An 18,364-nucleotide genomic window follows, 5' to 3' on the forward strand; every position below is an offset into this window, starting at 1 on the left:
CGTGGGGCCCAGGCTTTTATAACTCAAACCTAAGACTCTGGGTCCCTGAGAGTTTCAATAATTTTACCTAATTCTTTTACATAATTTGGAAATTTTTCTGTATTAAAAAAGTTTAAGGATGAAAATATTGTACAAAATCCTTGCAAAAACCAAGCACAGGGGACCCCGAGACTCTGAAATTTTGAGTCTTTACAAGCATTACTGAAATTTTCCTGCAGACTCAGTAACTCGGGAACTGGATCCTTGGACTCTTTTATGTCAGTCCAAGTCCCCTACCACATGAATAGAAATACGACACATAACAATGAATGTTATTTGACAGATGCAGATGTTATCCTCAAGACAAACCATTTCCAGAGAATAAAAGGAAAAGCAACACGTTAGGGGTTTCCACAGCCCAAATTCATCTTCCTATAACTAGAAACCTTTCAGCGTTTCAGCGAGGAGATAAAAGTGACCCAGAAACAGAGAAACGTGTCTATTGATAAGCAGCGGCTGTGTTTAATCATTAAAATTACCCTGGGCCCTAAAGGGAGAGAAACAATCCAAGTTAGAAAGGGCTTTTTCTCTCTCTCATTTATTTCAGAAGCAAGTAGAAGCAAATGAAGAAAACAGAATCCCTAAGGTCAGACCCTGGCAAGGGCTCCAGGGAGTCGAAGTCCCCGCTCCTTCCTGCTCTCATGTCCAAGGCCGCTGTGCTTGGGAGCCCGAGCATCCTTCTGCCTACACCTCGGACACTTCACTCTGTGCCCCAGAGGGGTGGGTCTCCTCGTCCTCTTCATCTGTGGCCTGAAGAATCCTCAGCAGTTTGAGCTCCGGGTTCCAGGTAATGCTAGAAGCACTCTTTGGGGACCTCATTTGGTCTTCCAGCAAAATCTCCATCTGAGTCTTGATGTCCTTCTTAGTGTATTCTATTTGGGATAATTTGGGACCTAAAAAAAGACCCAGCCATCAACTGCACCTGTAGCCTTCTCCCAGTTAACCATGAAAAATGGAAGACAGAAAAGGAAGGGCTGGGGAGTCTGGAGGACTCTTCTGATGTATGAGGGTTGTGCCCTCCAGGGACGTGAACCATCCTGATCAACAGGGTTCTGCTCCCCCTGTCCTCAAGACACTTTCTAAGGTTCCTCCACCCTAGGCTCTTACTCTTCTTACTGCGGGAGGAGTCCAGGGATTTCTTAGCAACGTTTGTCTGTGGTCTCTCTGTGGAATCCTGAAATTCAAAAGTGTAAAGAAACTTGAGTCAGGATTTAGGAAACAAAGGGTTTTTCTAAATGATGCTTTCCTTGGAGAAATTAACGTCTAAGACAGGACAAAATGCCACCATCTGACACTGAAGAGAGAAGCTGTATCACGGGTTCTTCTGCCTTGCAGGCTGACCACGTGAAGCCAGAATGCAGTTTTCCCCAGTCCCAGCAGTTAACTAAGGGTAAACTGCCTCCAAAGGCGTGTGTGTGTATTAGTCACTCCGTCATGTCCCACTGTTTGCAATCCCATGGACTGTAGCCCGCCAGGCTTCTCTGTCCATAGGATTCTCCAGGCAGGAATACTAGAGTGGGATCCTCCAAGGGATCTTTCCAACCCAGGTATCAAACCTGGGCAGCTGCCAGCAATTCTTCCCATTCCTATAAGCACATGCTGTTCTTACCATTATGCTGCTGCTGCTAAGTTGCTTCAGTCGTGTCCTACTCTGTGCGACCCCATAGACGGCAGCCCACCAGGCTCCGCCGTCCCGGGGATTCTTCAGGCAAGAACACTGGAGTGGGTTGCCATTTCCTTCTCCAATGCTTGAAAGTGAAAAGTGATCATCATGAGACAGAGTCAATTTCCTCTCCTCTCGAATCTGAACTGGACTTGGATTTTTTTTTTTAACAAATAAAATGTGGCAGAAGTGACATGGTTCCAGTTCCAGGCCCATCCCTAGGAAAGTGCCTTCCTGAGATTACTTCTTGGCTGTCAAGAAACCCAGACTATACATGTGGAGAGGCCTCATAAAAGAGAACTAAAGACAATTTGGCCAAGAGCCCCAGCCCAGCCTCCAGCTGAATGCAGCTGCATGAGTGACCTTAGGCAAGACCAGAAAATTATCCAATCAACCCACAGAATCATGAGAAATAACAAACCACTGTGGTCCCACTTTGGGTGGTTTGTTATACAATAATAGACAACTAAGGGCTTCCCGGGTGGCCCTAGTGGCAAAGAACATTCCTGCCACTGCAGGAGGCCTAAGAGACGTGGATTCAATCCCTGTCTGGGTCGGGAAGATCCCCTGGAGCAAGGCATGGGAACCCACTCCAGTACTGTTGCCTGGAGAATCCCCATGGACAGAGGAGCCTGGCAGGCTACAATCCACAGCGTCATGGAGTCGGACACGACCGAAGTGTCAGCATGCACACCACAGCCAACTGAAATAGGGCCCTAGCAGGATGTCCCTCATACACTCTCACCTGTTTCAAGGTGGGGCCTTCTGTCTTCATCTGCTGCTGCTGCTTTTTGTTGCTTTCCTGACCTCGTAGAGTTTTGCGACCTAGCGACCACAAGATCAATTCAAGTCTCTTATTGGTATTCCACATCCCATTGCTGGGCTTCTAGTTGACCCCTAGTCTACAGGTGACTCCCCAGCCAGGACCTTAGAGGCAGGTCAAAGGGAATGAGGCCCTCTTAAGTTCTATTCGTGATTCTGTTCGCCTGGGACTGTGACCACATCTATCATAGAATTAGTGAGTAAGGTAAACTGTGTGTTAAAAGATCCAGGATTCCTCAGAAAAACCTAAGGGGCAAGCACCTGTATGTCAGTATAGCAAAAGAACTCCTAGGTCTATCTGTTCAGTTTATGAATCCTGTTCTTACTTTCTTGTGCCATCCCTAAGTTACCTCTATTGACTTATGAAAATGAACATCCTCCCACCCCCCAATTTCTAGATCTATGACTCTTTTGTGTCAGATCTTTCCCCCAACTAGTCACGAAATCCACTAGTTCTTTCCCTTCTGTTTCTCTTCCTTTAAATGTGCAATTCTTCCAAGCTACCACCAGCGGTATGAGGCTAAAAGGGACAGGCAAACAAGGAAGTCCCTTGCTCCACAGTTGTGCTGGCTCCCTGTTAGCACTGATTCACACCTTAGTTACACTCTGGGGCATTCTGAAAACCACCCAGGCCTGGACCCAACACCGTACACTCCGATTTTAATAGGTCTAGGGTGCAACACGGGTGTTAGGGTTTTGAAAGCTCCTCAGTTGATCTCAGGGTGCTGTCAAAGCAGATCACCACTGCCCACCACTGAGGATAAAGATCAAACATCTCAGCAGGCCATGTTGTCAGCCTGATCCACCTCTCTCCCTTAAATACCCAACCCCACAGCCACAGCAGACTGCTCAGTGCTCCCTGCAGCTACGCTCCTCCAAGACACGTTCACCCAACCCATCCCTGGTCCAGGAATTCTCTTCTGTATCCGGGAAACTCTCACAAATATCCAGGATCCAGTGCAAAAATCACCTCTTCCACGAGGCCTTTCTCAACTCAGAGAGGACAAGCCACTGCTCTAACCATATAATTCAAAAGGGAGCCCTAGTCACCCAAGCAAAGCTGCTCCTACTGGAGGCACCAGGAAGAGGAACAAGGCACCAGAATGAAACTCAGGGGAGCTGTCATCGCCCTGGATATCGAACTAACCTTGAACAAGCGCCTCCGCGCTGGGCCCAGCCCCAGTGCTGTCTACCTCCCGTGTGAAGGTCAGGAGGCTTCTTCGATCTCCAGGTTAGAAGATACTTTTAGTATCAGAGAGCAGGATGAGTTGGGAGATAAACCAAGAAAAGCATCCTTCTCAGAAAACACCTCACCCTCGCTTTCCCAGTGCTCCAGGGTTGGAGGGTGAATTCTGACGATTAAACAGTTAGTTCCACATCACAGACAGTGATGTCCAGTCTATTTAGGGCAGAAGAATCTGCCGCAGTTTAGGGGGATTCTTTCTCCTTGCTTCTCATTCTGCACTCAAACTGAGAAACGTCAGAGGGACCGGGGTAAGTATATCCTTCAGCTCAGACCATGATAAGAACTCCAAAAGAGGGAGTCTCTTATCTGTGGCATGAACACTAGAGGAAAGGGACTACCGGTCAAGAACTAGCCCCCTGCCTCCTGGACAGGGCTGAACCATGAAAGACTCCTGAGACTTCAACATGTGGCTGAGAAGTGGCTGACTCTGCTTCCTTAGAACTCTCCTGGGGCTTTCATGAGGGGCCCCGGCTCTTCCCTGTCTCACGGGCCAGTGGGCCCTTGAGGCTCTTCTCTTCAATAACCCGGGCTAACTCTTCATCCTCAAACTGCTTCCTTTTCTAAAGTAGGACCTGAGGAGTAAGTGATTCTGACTCATGCTCATGGCCGTCTCTCAAATCCCCATGTGAAGCAGACGTCTGGCCCAGCTCACTTGCTGAGCAAATATTTGAAGGAAGGCTGGTACATGGTAGACCAGCCAAACCGAACTCCAAGGAGCATTCAAGTGCCTGACAGACATGGATCCTCAAATGCCAAACGTGTTCAGCTTCTCCTGTCCTCAGCTAGGTCCTGGGATTCTGTCGCTCCCAAACCCATACATTCTCCTTACCACAGTGTGGGTCACAAACCACGGCACCTGAATGTTTGTGCGAGGTGTTGTGGCTCCCTGGTTCACTCTTGCATCTCCTTTTAGCCTCCTGAAACCCACATGAGGAGGAGGTGAATTAGGACTTTTGAAAGTGAAGAAATCTCTTCCAAAAGGGTTGAAAAGAAGGCTGTTAGTATAACCACACAGGAACTTTGTATCTACAACCAGCAAACAGGGAGAATCCCATCCCTTGTATAACCCCTTCCTGTTCCAGGCTGCACCCACTCGCTCCAACCCCAAGTGGAAGCGTCCAGGCGTCCCGAGCGTCCCTTCGCTGTCACTCTACCTGTTTCCTAGTGGCTGTCTTCACCTTCCTCTGTTGCTGCTGCTGCTGCTTCCTATGACCTGGTGACCAGATAGCCAGCTCAGCCCTCTTCTCCGGGACAGCTCCCACCCTCCCCCTGGGCCGCCTGCTGTGTAGTGAGGCTCCCGGTAGTGAGGCTCTCTCCCCGCTGGTCAGGACCAAGCTGGGAGGGGGTGCTTTTTGAAACTGCAGTCTCCTAAGGTCTACAAGTGACCCTGTATGACTGTGGCTGCAAACGTCACTGAGTTGGGACCAAGATCAAATGTAAGAAATGTGGGCAGAGGGGGGATGGTACCTGGAGACCTAGTAGCATCAGAAAACCTACCATCTGTTTTCAGGTTAGAATAGTGTTTCTTCAAATGTTCAGGATATCGCAATGCTGGTTTCTAGAGCAAAAAAAAAAAAAGGAAGAAGAAGAGAAAAGAAAAAAAGCTCTACTGTAGGTCTTTCTCTTTCCCAAAATGTATCCCCAAATGCCTTTATCCATGGAGTCAATGAGCACTTTTTTGAGAAGCCCAGTGTGTGCAATATTATACCAGGAGCTCGGGAGAGGGGAAAGGTGTGGGAAGCCAAGTGCAGAAGAAATAGAGAACGCTGCTCTCCTCCAACCTCTCCCTGTACATCCACTTTCACCCACACACAGCCCAGTCCTTCTGTGGCACCTGGATCCAGAGTGGAAGAATAGAAGAGAAAGAAATTAGAAAGCTAAGTCCTCCAGACTTGAGGGCAGGTGAGTTTGGACTTGCACCCAGACATCTTCCTCTGAGGGTCCCTAGCTCTTACTTGTAGGGTGAGGCGGTGTACAGATAGATACATCTTAGCAGAAATGGCACTGTCAGGTCGGCTCTTTTCCAAGGGAGATTTCTTTTTCATCATGGCCAACTGTGTCTGCATCTCTGGATAAAGTATGGTTTTCCCTTTATCCAGCAAGAGGCTGAAGGGGACAGACACAGAGACAGTCAGCAATAGCTTTTCTTGGCTGCGGAGAAAGAGAAGAAAAGGGCCCTATATTTGCAGACATGTCCACCCTGGGCCTTAAAAGGCATGTACCAACAGATGCTCATTCAGTAGCGGCTTCCAGATGCAACTATGGCCATAATGGCTGAGTGGATTAAGTTTACTATATGTCGGGCTCATGTGCTTTACACCACTGAATCCTTACCACACCCCAAGGGCAGGTTTATGATCTTCACTTTGCAAATGAGGAAAATGAAGATTAATAAGGCTAAATAAATTGCGGAAATTCACGAAGGCAATGAATTTCAATATAAAATTCAAAGGTGGTCTTGCTCCAAACCACAGATCCATTCCGTCTTCCGCTTAACCCACAACTCACCTATAAAAAGAACAGTGTGTCTACCCCCCAGTGAAGGTTTAAATGACAGAATATAGGTAGTGTGCTAATTATTAAGCACAGGGCCTGGCAGGTGGTAAGTACTTAAATGGTGGTGATTATCGTCATCATTGCCTATGCCTAAGTCCACAAGTTCAGGGACCAAGTAGGGGGATGGTTTTCTTCCCTCCCTCCCCAGAAAGAGCACACTGCTTAGACGTTTCTTAGCTTCTAGAGAAAAGAGGATGCTCTGGTTCTCCCACAGCTTACAGGACACTCACTCCTTCAGCAGATCCTGAGGCAACACGTCAAACTGGTTCCATAGAGGTAAGGATTCTGAACTTAGTTGCTCATGCAAGTATGCTGGGGTGGGAGGCGGTATCATTATCCCTGGAAGTTCCAACTTGTGTTTCTGGAAGAGGAACAATAGAAAGAACTCCCTGTAGCACTCTCTTCGATGCCACATTGTCCCACCACCGCTCCAGCCTCCCAACACAACGCTGGCGTGGGAAACTCCTTGTTTCCAGACCTACTCCAGCGTCCTCGCCCCCTCTACACGACAACCTGCCACATCTTTACCAATCTGGCTCTTCAACCATATTGTTGAAATCAGATCACACAGGGATTGATGGACTTGTTTCATTATTTCCTCCAAAAGGCTCCGAACAAATATTTATTGGCCAACTATGTGCCAGGCAGAGGGCTAGGGCTAGGAATTCAGCAACGAACAAAATGGGCCAAGATACTCTTCTCCTGGATGTAGCAAACTTCCAGCTTTGTGACTTATCCAAGGCTACATTTACCCAATAATTGGTAGAAGTAGCATTAGAAGCACAGGTCCCTGGAGAAGGAAATGGCAACCCACTCTAGTATTCTTGCCTGGGAAATTCCATGGGCAGAGGAGCCCAGCAAGCTAACAGTCCATGAGGTCACAAAGAGTCAGACACGATTTAGTGACTAAACCAACCAACCACCAAAAAAAAAGCAGCACAGGCCCACTGTAACTTCTAGTCTGTTGAAATTCTATTCCCATCACACCAGGGCTTCCCTGGTGGTGCAGAGGTTAAAGCATCTGCCTGCAATGCAGGAGACCTGGGTTTGATCCCTGGGTTGGGAAGATCCCTTGGAGAAGGAAATGACAACCCACTCCAGTATTCTTCCTGGAAAATCCCATGGACAGAGGAGCCTGGTGGGCTACAGTCCATGGAATAGCAAAGAGTTGGACACGACTGAGTGACTTCACTTTTCACTTTCATCACACTGAAAACTAGTTTCTAATCAACCTAAAATTCCCTCCGAATGCCCAGCAGTTGCTCCTAACATCTCTTCAAGGTGTTCTTTTACCTTCCTACAGGGAGGAGGTAGGGAAAAGACCTAGTTCTTCATTTCTCTGCACAGAAAATGGTTTGGTTATTACACGCCTTCCTTAAGATGGGTTTTATTTTGCAGATGTTGTTCATTTAAAGAGAGAATGCGAGAAGGGGGCAAACAAAAATAAACTCTTACAGACGAAGATCAGGAAGGTTTGGCCACTTTAAACTTACCCCTGGAGATTTCTTTCTGTTCATATTCCCATCCTGGCTGCAAATAATATGCTTCTCCTCAGCTGGGCTTGAAATAAGAATAACCACAACTTATTCCCAGACATCTTAAGCAGAAGCATCAAGGATATTTATGAATGATGACCATGAAGATTTCCATCCTCCATTCAGTACTCAAAGATGGCTGGTTAGGAACTCAGAGGTACCTGCAGTTCAGAGGCTGCTAAAAACAAGAAACCCCCCTCACCTTGCCCTCACATCTAAATTAGGCTCCCCTCCATTCTCTCAAACAATTCAGTTATTTACTTTTATAGTATTAATCCAAATTAGTAATTATATACTTAGGTGCAGGGATGTTTATAATGTCTGAATCCTACCACCACCATAAGACTCCATGAGGATAGGGACAAAGTATTTAGTTTCTTGACTGAATTCCACTGCTTAGCCCAGAGGTGCTCAAATATTGTTTGCTCTGTCATCTTCCTTCTCCTTCTTACCTGGAATACAGATATGATGACTTAAACTCTATCAATCAACTTAGAGTTTGAAACCCCCATGAAGCACCTCAGAAGGTGGGAGCCATGGCCCAAAAAGCTATTAACAGAAGGTGTTCTGGTGTCTGATTACCTCATGGAGCTGAGATACAAGCCATGGACCACCTAACTCTGGGCTTCTTTTATATGAAAAGAAAGAAACCCTTAGAGGTCTTTTGTTTACACCATATATATTCACACACACACACACATACACACAACACACACACACATACATATAAAAGCATTCACAGGATGTTTTTAAAAGAAAATAAAGTCTCATCATCTCTAAACTGAAGATGGCAACCCACTCCAGTATTCTTACCTGGAAAATTCCATGGAGGCTACAGTCCATGGGGTTGCAAAGAGTCAGACATGAGTTAGCGACTTGAACAACATGTCTAAACAGTCACTCTAAAAGAATCTGAGAGCCTCAGCAGTCATGAAAGAAAAATCCGTTTCTTCCAACGATTGTCAAAGATTAGCAAATCTTTGGACCTTCACCAAGTGATATTTATCATAGCTGCTTTGTACACAAATTCTATATGCTATTCATTTTGTATCAATGCTCTAGTCCTTAGGCTTGAGACCAAAGATTTGGGTGCTTCACTGAAAACTTTTACTAGTTGCTGATGACTAACAATAAAAACTGATAGAAGGCATTTGTTTCTTACTAAACCTCACAAATACATTGGGCCCTATCTTGTATGCTATTTACAGACAAGTAGCCTGGAAAATCCCAAGGATGGAGGAGCCTGGTAGGCTGCAGTCCATGGGGTCGCTGAGGGTTGGACACGACTGAGCGACTTCCCTTTCACTTTTCACTTTCATGCACTGGAGAAGGAAATGGCAACCCACTCCAGTGTTCTTGCCTGGAGAATCCCAGGGACAGGGGAGCCTGGTGGGCTGCCATCTATGGGGTCGCACAGAGTCGGACACGACTGAAGTGACTTAGCAGTAGCAGCAGAATTTGATGTAGAAAAGTCCAAAGCATGAATCTCAAAGTGCACTAACAAGAATTCCAGGGCAGCATTTAGGGCTTCCCTGGTAGCTCAGTTGGTAAAGAATCCACTTGCAATGCAACCCTAACCCTAACCCTAACCCTAATGCAGGAGACCCTGGTTCAATTCCTGGGTCAGGAAGATCCGCTGGAGAAGCGATAGGCCACCCACTCCAGTATTCCTGGGCTTCCCTTGTAGTTCAGCTGGTAAAGAATCTGCCTGCAATGTGGGAGACCTGGCTTCGATCCCTGGGTTGGGAAGATCCCCTGGAGAAGGGAAAGGCTACCCACTCCAGTATTCTGGCCTGGAGAGTTCCATGGACTGTACAGTCCATGGGGTCACAAAGGGTCGGACATGAATGAGCAACTTTCACATCACTTCAAGAAGTAAATGCAAGAGGCCATGGCCTTCTGCTCTGCTTGACCTCCTCCTTCATGCAAATAGGTAGCTAAAAAGGAGTTCACAGAGAGAAGGCTGGCAGAAGACAGTAGGCATTTGTAGAACACAAGAGTTGAAGACTCCCAAGTTCTCAACATGATACTCACCTCACATGCTTCTCTGGGATCCAGATGACATCCATATTTCCTACATCTTGAGGACAAGGAAGCTTTGTCTCATTCAAATTCAGCACTGATAGCTAAGAGAAAAATATAAAACCTATGTATGGCTTAAAGGTACCACTCCTGATGGTATTCAGTACCAGGCTAAGGAATGAATCATCATGCTAACCAAAAAGGTATGGTGGTTCAGAAGATGATAAAAAAAAAAAAAAAGAATAAAATAAACATTTCTTATCCCAAAAATAGCTTCATAATATTCCTTCGAGAAACCAAGCTATCAGGAAAGGTACTCTGCAAGAATGAGCACTGATGAGTGAATGGTCTCCCCGGCCTCCCTGTGACATTAGGGCGGCATTTAGCAACTCGCAACCCCACCTCATAGGAGGACACCTTGGGGCTTACCCAAGGGAACACTACTTATTCTGCCCACTGCACTCCAAAAACTAAGATCCTCTGTAGATAAAACAATACAATCTGAGAGCAGGGAGAGAACCGAAAGAAGCAGAAGCAAGTTTTTCTCTTTTATAGCCTGTCTACAATTACAAGCATCTACATAAAAGTTAAAGTCATAATTTGTTTTTCACATTTTGCTATTTAGGACACTAGATTTATAAGGAAAGTTTATAAATCATCTAGTCTGTACCCCTAGCAGGATTCATGCAGGAAAAAAACTATTAAAAATAGGTTGTCCCCATGAAAAGAAACTGACCGACTTGGGGGAACAGAGGAGATATTTGGGGCACATGCATTTTGAATTTAGAACCATATGTATGTATTATCCTAGACAAACAATTAATTTAAAAACTAATTTAATCTAACACTCTCATTCTGAAGAGGCCAAAGAGGTAAGTGATTTGTTCACTCACCTATCCAAACCCATCTACCCTCCCTCGGTTCTTACACTCTCCACCACGTGACACTGAAAAGTGAAGGATCTCATAGGAAAAAATAAATGGCATCCGGGAGGACTGCAAAGAATAGCAAATCTCTACTGTGGACAAGCAGGAGGGTTTTTTCTTCTTAAAATATAGCTCTTTTCCTAACTAGCTGTGCTTTTGAAAAAATCACTTCCTATCTGGGCCTCAGTTTCCTCAACTGTAAGATAAATGAGACAGACCACAGAAATAGTTTTCAAACTGCAGTTGTAACTTATTCATAGGTCACAAAATCAATTTTGTGAATCACAGCCTACACTGTTTTAAAATGAAAGAGAAAAGGATAGAAACTTTCACAGTATAGTGTAACTTACAGTTAGGGTGAAGATTGTCCCATGGTATTTTATTGTAAAATGTATTTCTTACCATAAGTGATAGCTAAAAAAGTTTTAAAATCATGAGTATAGCCGATCTTGAGGCTCATTTTAGACCTGACATTCCAGCATTCTAATTTCCCTGTATTATGAGATGACAGTAGCTGAACATGCTGTATACAGGAGAGATAGAAAATTCTTAACTATGGAAAACTGCCACAAATAAATATCACTAGGTCTGGGATTTCTAGAAACAGTATAACATGTAAAAACATTAGCACAGAGTCTAGTAGTAAGGGCTACTAGACTAATAGTAAGGGCTAATAGTAAGGGCTCAGTAGTAGGTAGTTATCATCATCATTATTCGGATTACAGTCATCCTCAATGTTAAATAAAGGCAACATTTTATTCCCAGTAATAAAGAGAAAATGCTGAGGAAATACCTTTTTTAATCTGTGACTTACTTTGGGAGATCTATCAGCACGGTTCATTAAGTCTCTGTCAGGTAAATCCTTCCTAAAAAATGAGTTTCCAAACATGAAACAGAGTCACAAAAGACTTACTGGGATGATAAAGTTCGTGCTATGAGGAAAAGCTCCTACTTATCTACAGAAAACCTTGGACTTAATACCTACCAAATGAATGTCAGGTCTTATCATCTTCTTAAGTTTTGCTTGTTTGTTTTTCCTTGAACAACTTCTAGACATTGCACATTGCAAAACCTTCATAACTATTTGTTGCATCAAACTGAATTCCTAGCCTACGCCTTTCTCCAACTACAGTTACATAACCATCAGTAAAAAGTTATTCAGTAATTTTGATGGAGATGTTAAAAAACATGCTGCGCTGCGCTTAGTCGCTCAGTTGTGTCCAACCCTGTGACCCCACGGACTGTAGCCCACCAGGCTCCTCTGTCCATGGGGATTCTCCAGGCAACAACACTGGGGTGGACTGCCACGTCTGTCAGGGAATGTTTAACAGGAGGATTCCTACGTGCTGTTTCTCACAAGTCCTTTGTTTCTTTTCAAGCGGAGCAGAATGCTCCTCCCAGGAACCGGGGTCATTGTGTGAGACAGGCTTGAGTCTCCTTTAGTAAACATTCTCTTTACGACAAAACTGCTTAGTCTCGATCCCCTTTCTTGAGATATGGATGGCCTTCTGACCTTGTGGCAATTATTAATCCCTTGTTCCCTTGGTAACGGTTGTTATACGCTTGGTTTTCTGATCTTTATCATTGACAAAAGAAACTTCTTATACTATCGCCTATATATACACACAGAAAAATCATTAAAGCACCTTTGCTCCATCAGAGCTTGGGTCTTTCTTTCTCTCTCTCTCTCTCTCTCTCCGGCTGATTTCTTGGAGCACAGAGACCTGTCTTGCTCACTCTTCTGCCGGGCCTCTAAGACTCTCTCGAGAAGGCGCCCTGTGCCTTCACCCCATCTCGAGAGGGCGCCCCTTGCCTTCGTGAGTGATGCAAGTCCTGTGTCAAGGACTTTATTGGTTTTCTGCGTAAACCAGGGAGTATCAGCCTCTTTCTCTCTCTCACTTTGTTATTGCCGCCTCCAGACTGCCAGGTCCCGGTCCATTAAAGGACCCCAACACACATCCTCCTCCAGGGGATCTCCCCAACCCCAAGATTGATCCCAGGTCTCCCTCACTGCAGGTAGATTCCTTACCATCTGAGCTACCAGGGAAGCCAATAAACAAAATGTGGGGCTTCCCTGGTGGCTCAGTGGTAAAGAATCCACTTGCCAGTACAGGAGACCCAGATTCAATCTCTGATCCGGGAAGATTCCACATGCCAAGGAGCAACTAAGCTCATGCACCACAACCATTGAGCCTGGGCTCTAGGGCCCAGGAGTCACAGCTAACGAAGCCCATGCGCCCTAGAGCCAGTACTCCACAACAAGGAAAACCACTGCAAAGAGAAGCTCGCATACCGCAACTAGAAAGCAGCCCCCAGTTGTCACAACTAGAGAAAAGCTCGTCCAGCAAAGAAGACCTAGCACAGCCAAATAAATCAATACATCATTTTTTAAATGTGGCACTGACATACAATGGAACATTTTTCAGCCTTAAAAAGGCATGAGGTTCATTCATGTGACAACATCAATGAAGCTGGAAAACATTATCCAAGGTGAAATAAGCTAAACACAAAAGAACAAATATTGTACAAGTCCACTTACATGAGGTACCTAGAACAGGCAAATGCATAGAGGCGAAAAGAAAAACAGAATAGAGATCACCAGGGAGTAGAGGGAAGAGGGAAAGGAGAGTTATTGTTTAACCAACTCCTACAAGACAAGCAAGAATACTTTGTTTCCCACACTGCCTACTCATTACTCCTTTAAGGGAACTGCTAAAGGATTTGTTTGTCTTGTTTGGTGGTGGGTTGGGGTGGGGGGCTGGGGTGGGTGGTTGTTTGTTGGTGTTTTTTTGGCTATCCCACGTGGTTTCCCACGTGGTTTGTGGAATCTTAATTCCCTGACCAGGGATTGAACCCCAGGCCACAGCAGTGAAAGTGCCAAGTTCCACCCCCTGGGCCTCCAGGGCATTTCTCATTAATGCTTTGTTTTTAATCTGGCTTTCTCAAAGTTCAGTACATAGGCAAAGAAAGTTAACCCAAAATTTTGAGGTATTAAGCCGTTTAAGGAAGATTCCATGATTATTTACCTGCCTTCAAACTTGGAGTCAAACTTTGAACTCAATAGTGAGTGAGCCTTTGTGAAGGTAAATCCTGGTAAGTGACACCGACAAATAACTCTCTTGGCCGGGAAGCAGGAATCTGCGATGTTTACAATGGTAAGCACTGGGAGCTTGTCTGAAAGACCAGACCAGAAGAAAACATACAACATGGCATGAGGGAGCCAAATAGAAACAATTCAAGGATCTTGTAAGGGAGGACACAGGGCTGGCTAATTCACCTTCAGCATCCAGAAAAGATTTGGAGGAGGAGTCCAGAAGTCGAGGGTGGCCCCTCTCAATCCGGCGGATAGTTGCCCAGCATTGTGGATGCTGACAGACAGCCAGGTCACAGGTAGTTTCATCCCACTGGCTTTTATCTGGCAAATCCATATCTACATATGGTTTAGGACAAAAGCCAGTCTTGCAGCTTTCTAGCCCTCTGGAGAAACCACCACCATATAATTAGGGAATATTACGACCCCATGGATTGTGGTAGGCAACAATCCATGGGGTCGCAAAGAGTCAGACATGACTGAGCGACTTCACTTTCACATACATTAGCTAGTCCAGATATTAATTTGGACTCAAAGCATAAAATGTTTTTATTGAATCATATTGATAAACAGTGGTTACAGGATAGTTAAGAATGGGGTACCATGAAAGTATGAAAATCTCAGCATGGAATAGAGTGACAAGAATTTGGATTCAGACTGACTTCAGAAGGCCTCCCAATTGACCATTTAATTAATAGCTGAGTGACCTGAGATTTAACCAATCTGAGCTTCAGTTTCCTTAGCTGCAAAATGAGGAAAAGCCTATTTCACAGATCAGATCAGATCAGATCAGTCGCTCAGTCGTGTCCGACTCTTTGCGACCTCATGAATCGCAGCACGCCAGGCCTCCCTGTCCATCACCAACTCCTGGAGTTCACCCAGACTCATGTCCATCGAGTCAGTGATGCCATCCAGCCATCTCATCCTCTGTCGTCCCCTTCTCCTTCCTGCCCCCAATCTCTCCCAGCATCAGAGTCTTTTCCAATGAGTCAACTCTTCACATGAGGTGGCCAAAGTACTGGAATTTCAGCTTTAGCATCATTCGCTCCAAAGAAATCCCAGGGCTGATCAGGGTCACTACAATTAGTTAATGGATATTAACAGGTCTGGCAAACAGTTCAAGATAATTATTAACATCCTTTCCTTTCCCCTTTCATTAACCATTAGGGATAGGATGCCCCAATCTCCAAAAAGCCTTATCAAATTATAACCAACGTACATAGGACCTGAATATCCACAAATAATTGTATACACAGGGGCTTCTGGAACCAATTCCCTGTGGGTAACATATCACAGGACAGATAAGTCACAGAAGTGCTTTAGATGGCTCAAAACTTTAGAAGAGATGCTTCATTTTTCAATATGGTCCATTTTTCAATATGCTCCAGTTCTCATACAGGCAGCTAAAATACCCACCAGAAATGAATGGGTTTGCTGAAACAGCAAGTCAGTCGACTCAGAAGTTGGATCAGAAGCCACTAGCTTTTTATTTACTGGCTCTATGGTCTTTGGCAAGTGAATTCACCTCTCTCAGCCTGTTTCCTCTTATAAAGTAGGAAAAGGGAAATCCCTAAGTAGGATTGCAGAAGCATTAAATGAAGTAATGTGCTTTTATGTATGATATATAACAGGTACTCAATAAATGTTATCTTTCTCCCTCTAGAAATGTTTTAGGCAATCACTACCACCAGATCCTTAATAACTTTTTTTAAGGAGAGTGTCCATTTCTTCTTTCTTTTACTCAAAACAATTATTTGACTATCAAATACGTGAGGGGACCTGTTATGAGCACTGAGAACAATAATGAACCAAATAAGTCTCTGTTCTAAACAGCTTATAATTTAAACCAAAGATAACAAACTAGTAGCCTGGAATTGCACCTGACCAGTGGCCACAGGACTGGAAAAGGTCAGTTTTCATTCCAATCCCAAAGAAAGGCAATGCCAAAGAATGTTCAAACTACCGCACAATTGCACTCATCTCACACGCTAGTAAAGTAATGCTCAAAATTCTCCAATCCAGGCTTCAGCAATACGTGAACCGTGAACTTCCTGATGTTCAAGCTGGTTTTAGAAAAGGCAGAGGAACCAGAGATCAAATTGCCAACATCCGCTGGATCATAGAAAAAGCAAGAGAGTTCCAGAAAAACATCTATTTCTGCTTTATTGACTATGCTAAAGCCTTTGACTGTGAGGATCACAATAAACTGTGGAAAATTCTGAAAGAGATGGGAATACCAGACCACCTGATCTGCCTCTTGAGAAATTTGTATGCAGGTCAGGAAGCAACACTTAGAACTGGACATGGAACAATAGACTGGTTCCAAATAGGAAAAGGAGTTCATCAAGGCTGTGTATTGTCACCCTGTTTATTTAACTTATATGCAGAGTACATCATGAGAAACGCTGGACTGGAAGAAACACAAGCTGGAATCAAGATTGCCGGGAGAAATATCAATAACCTCAGATACGCAGATGACACCACCCTTATGGAAGAAATTGAAGAGGAACTCAAAAGCCTCTTGATGAAAGTGAAAGTGGAGAGTGAAAAAGTTGGCTTAAAGCTCAACATTCAGAAAACAAAGATCATAGCATCTGGTCCCATCACTTCATGGCAAATAGATGGGGAAACAGTGGAAACAGTGTCAGACTTCATTTTTGGGGACTCCAAAATCACTGCAGATGGTGACTGCAGCCATGAAATTAAAAACGCTTACTCCTTGGAAGAAAAGTTATGACTAACCTAGATAGCATATTGAAAAGTAAAGACATTACTTTGCCAACAAAGGTCCATCTAGTCAAGGCTGTGGTTTTTCCTGTGGTCATGTGTGGATGTGAGAGTTGGACTGTGAAGAAGGCTGAGCACGGAAGAATTGATGCTTTTGAACTGTGGTGTTGGAGAAGACTCTTGAGAGTCCCTTGGACTGCAAGGAGATCCAACCAGTCCATTCTGAAGGCGATCAGCCCTGGGATTTATTTCTTTGGAAGGCATGATGCTAAAGCTGAAACTCCAGTCCTTTGGCCACCTCATGCGAAGAGTTGACTCATTGGAAAAGACTCTGATGCTGGGAGGGATTGGCGGCAGGAGGAGAAGGGGACGACAGAGGATGAGATGGCTGGATGGCATCACTGACTTGGTGGACGTGAGTCTGGGTGAACTCTGGGAGTTGGTGATGGACAGGGAGGCCTGGCGTGCTGCGATTCATGAGGTCGCAAAGAGTCGGACATGACTGAGCAACTGAACTGAACTATGACTTGTTTTGTTTCACCTACACTTTGAACCATTACTTAAAAATGGAAATAGTCCATATAATGTCCAGATTTCCGGCTCCTCTTAAAGATCAAAATATCTGACAACACAGAGGCCCAATTCCAACCACACAGCACCTGGCTGGAGCTGAGCACTTCCTAACATCTTTAAACCAGGTGTATTCTATCCAAGTGGAGACTTACCCCACCAAACTCTATCATCTGTATCTGAAGCAGTTTCAGTTGCCATTTATCACCAATTTTGCTGCTCTTTTTCTTATAACAGAGAAATAGTTCTCTGTGCTCAACTCTGTAACACAAACAGGAAAACTAAAAGTGACCTGAAATAGCAAGTTTCAAGGGAAAAAAAAAGAAATAATTTCTGCTCAGTGAGCGTTGAGGACAATTTCTACATATGTAATAGAAAAATGATAGAACTTAAAAAGCCACTGCAAAACCATGAAAAATATTTTTGACTAGGAAAGATGCACGATGAACAATTCAATGAAACAAAAAACAAATACAACTGTAACAGGGTTTGTTTTTGAATGCTTATGTAACGTTACGTTACTCCTACAAACGGCTGGGTGTTGCCCTTTTGTTACCCAACCAGCCCGAATTGAGCCCAGAGGTCTAGTCATGCCTGTGTCGATGTTGCCAGCTTTAGTACCATGCTGGCAAAGTAGTTTGTATTAAAAAACTTTAGGTAACAGCTATCCTTAATACCATTATTACAAAGTTGAGAAGACTAAAAAGATTAGTGGGAGAATGCGGCAACAGATGGCCATGATTCCTCGAAACCAAAGCAGAAACCAAGTTATTAGCACGCCAAGGCCCACGGGAAGTCGCAGCTCCAGACGAGCTAAGCTGTGGGCCAGAGCCCAGCCTCTCGTCCGAAGGAGCCCCGCCCCGCCGGCTCAGTCCACGCCTCCCTCTCCCACGCTAGGCGCCCGGCCGCTCCGTCGCCAGGCAGCGGCGCAAAGCACTATGGGGAAGGAACGGAAGCCCCAGTGGGCCATACTTAATTTCTAGATGTGATGGAAGGGTGAAGCAGGGAAACGAGCCTGGGAAGGGATGCCAGGTGCCTGTGAGGCCGGACGGAAGGCCCTCGGGCCAAAACCATGGCAGCGTGGGAAGTTCAGACGCACCGGCCACTGGAGGCGGAGGCGGGGCTGCGGGAGGAAGGCGGTTCTGGCGCGCGGGGCACTGTGGGACA

The 18,364-nt window shown here is 45.1% G+C and overlaps 1 protein-coding gene across 3 annotated transcripts; it reads right to left on the reverse strand.

The window, feature by feature from the left end:
- Positions 1-505: 505 nt before the first annotated feature.
- On the reverse strand, positions 506-18,219 carry C8H9orf43 (chromosome 8 C9orf43 homolog). Of its 3 annotated transcripts, XM_070375057.1 has the most exons (14): positions 17,353-18,219; positions 14,087-14,286; positions 13,836-13,983; positions 11,624-11,675; positions 9,896-9,987; positions 7,820-7,886; positions 6,557-6,687; positions 5,726-5,876; positions 5,268-5,328; positions 4,925-4,983; positions 4,600-4,687; positions 2,448-2,527; positions 1,147-1,213; positions 506-932 (listed from the first exon to the last, which is right to left on the reverse strand). In XM_070375057.1, the coding sequence occupies exons 2-14, from the start codon at positions 14,235-14,237 to the stop codon at positions 724-726; spliced, it is 1,356 nt and encodes a 451-aa protein (XP_070231158.1). In that variant the 5' UTR covers positions 14,238-14,286; positions 17,353-18,219; the 3' UTR covers positions 506-723. The 3 variants fall into 3 exon arrangements, with proteins under 3 accessions (XP_070231158.1, XP_070231157.1, XP_070231156.1); XM_070375056.1 differs by having other exon boundaries at positions 762-1,213; positions 4,627-4,687; XM_070375055.1 differs by lacking the exon at positions 17,353-18,219 and having other exon boundaries at positions 762-1,213; positions 14,087-14,689.
- Positions 18,220-18,364: the final 145 nt, after the last annotated feature.

The sequence above is a fragment of the Bos mutus genome, chromosome 8 (genome assembly GCF_027580195.1).
Source record: "Bos mutus isolate GX-2022 chromosome 8, NWIPB_WYAK_1.1, whole genome shotgun sequence".
NCBI lineage: Eukaryota > Metazoa > Chordata > Mammalia > Artiodactyla > Bovidae > Bos > Bos mutus.

Excerpts from the sequence above, each read along its gene's own strand:
- C8H9orf43 (XM_070375055.1), bottom strand. The coding sequence starts at position 14,237 with ATGGATTTGCCAGATAAAAGCCAGTGGGATGAAACTACCTGTGACCTG. Across the intron at positions 6,688-7,819 it reads ACAGAAAGAAATCTCCAGGG|AAACACAAGTTGGAACTTCC; the intron begins GTAAGTTTAAAG and ends TTCCTCTTCCAG. Across the intron at positions 1,214-2,447 it reads AAGGCCCCACCTTGAAACAG|GATTCCACAGAGAGACCACA; the intron begins GTGAGAGTGTAT and ends TTTGAATTTCAG.